At 38.4% G+C, this 391-nt stretch overlaps 1 protein-coding gene across 1 annotated transcript; it reads right to left on the bottom strand.

The window, feature by feature from the left end:
* Positions 1–3: 3 nt before the first annotated feature.
* On the bottom strand, positions 4–389 carry LOC106873682 (uncharacterized; the record flags this gene model as incomplete). The annotated part of the gene is made up of 1 exon (XM_014921148.2): positions 4–389. A coding segment is annotated over one exon (386 nt), but the record flags the coding sequence as incomplete, so codon positions are not given.
* Between the last annotated feature and the right edge of the window lie 2 nt (positions 390–391).

Below are 391 nucleotides of genomic sequence, written 5' to 3'. Positions count from 1 at the left end.
ACCCTCGGGTTTCCTTGCCGTTTCGGGTTTCTCTTTACCCTCGGGTTTCCGTGCTTTGTCAGGTTTTTGTTGATCTTCAACTTTAGGTTTCTTTTCGGGTTTCTCTTTACTCTCAGGCTCCTTTGTTTTCTGTGGCCTTTCTTTACTCTCAGGTTTTGGGGCTTTTTCGGTTTTCTGTGTTTTGTCATCTTTTTTAGTTTCACTTGGCTTTTCTTTACCCTTATCAGGTTTTTCTTCTTTTTTTTCCGGTTTCTCTTTAGCCTTATCAGATTTCTCCTTTTCTTTTTTTTCCGGTTTCTCTTTAGCCTTATCAGGTTTCTCTTTTTCTTTTTTTTCCGGTTTCTCTTTAGCCTTATCAGGTTTCTCTTTTTCTTTTTTTTCCGGTTTCTCT

Source organism: Octopus bimaculoides, unplaced genomic scaffold (genome assembly GCF_001194135.2).
Source record: "Octopus bimaculoides isolate UCB-OBI-ISO-001 unplaced genomic scaffold, ASM119413v2 Scaffold_36414, whole genome shotgun sequence".
Taxonomy (NCBI): Eukaryota; Metazoa; Mollusca; class Cephalopoda; order Octopoda; family Octopodidae; genus Octopus; species Octopus bimaculoides.
This window is presented reverse-complemented; position numbering and strand designations above follow the sequence as displayed.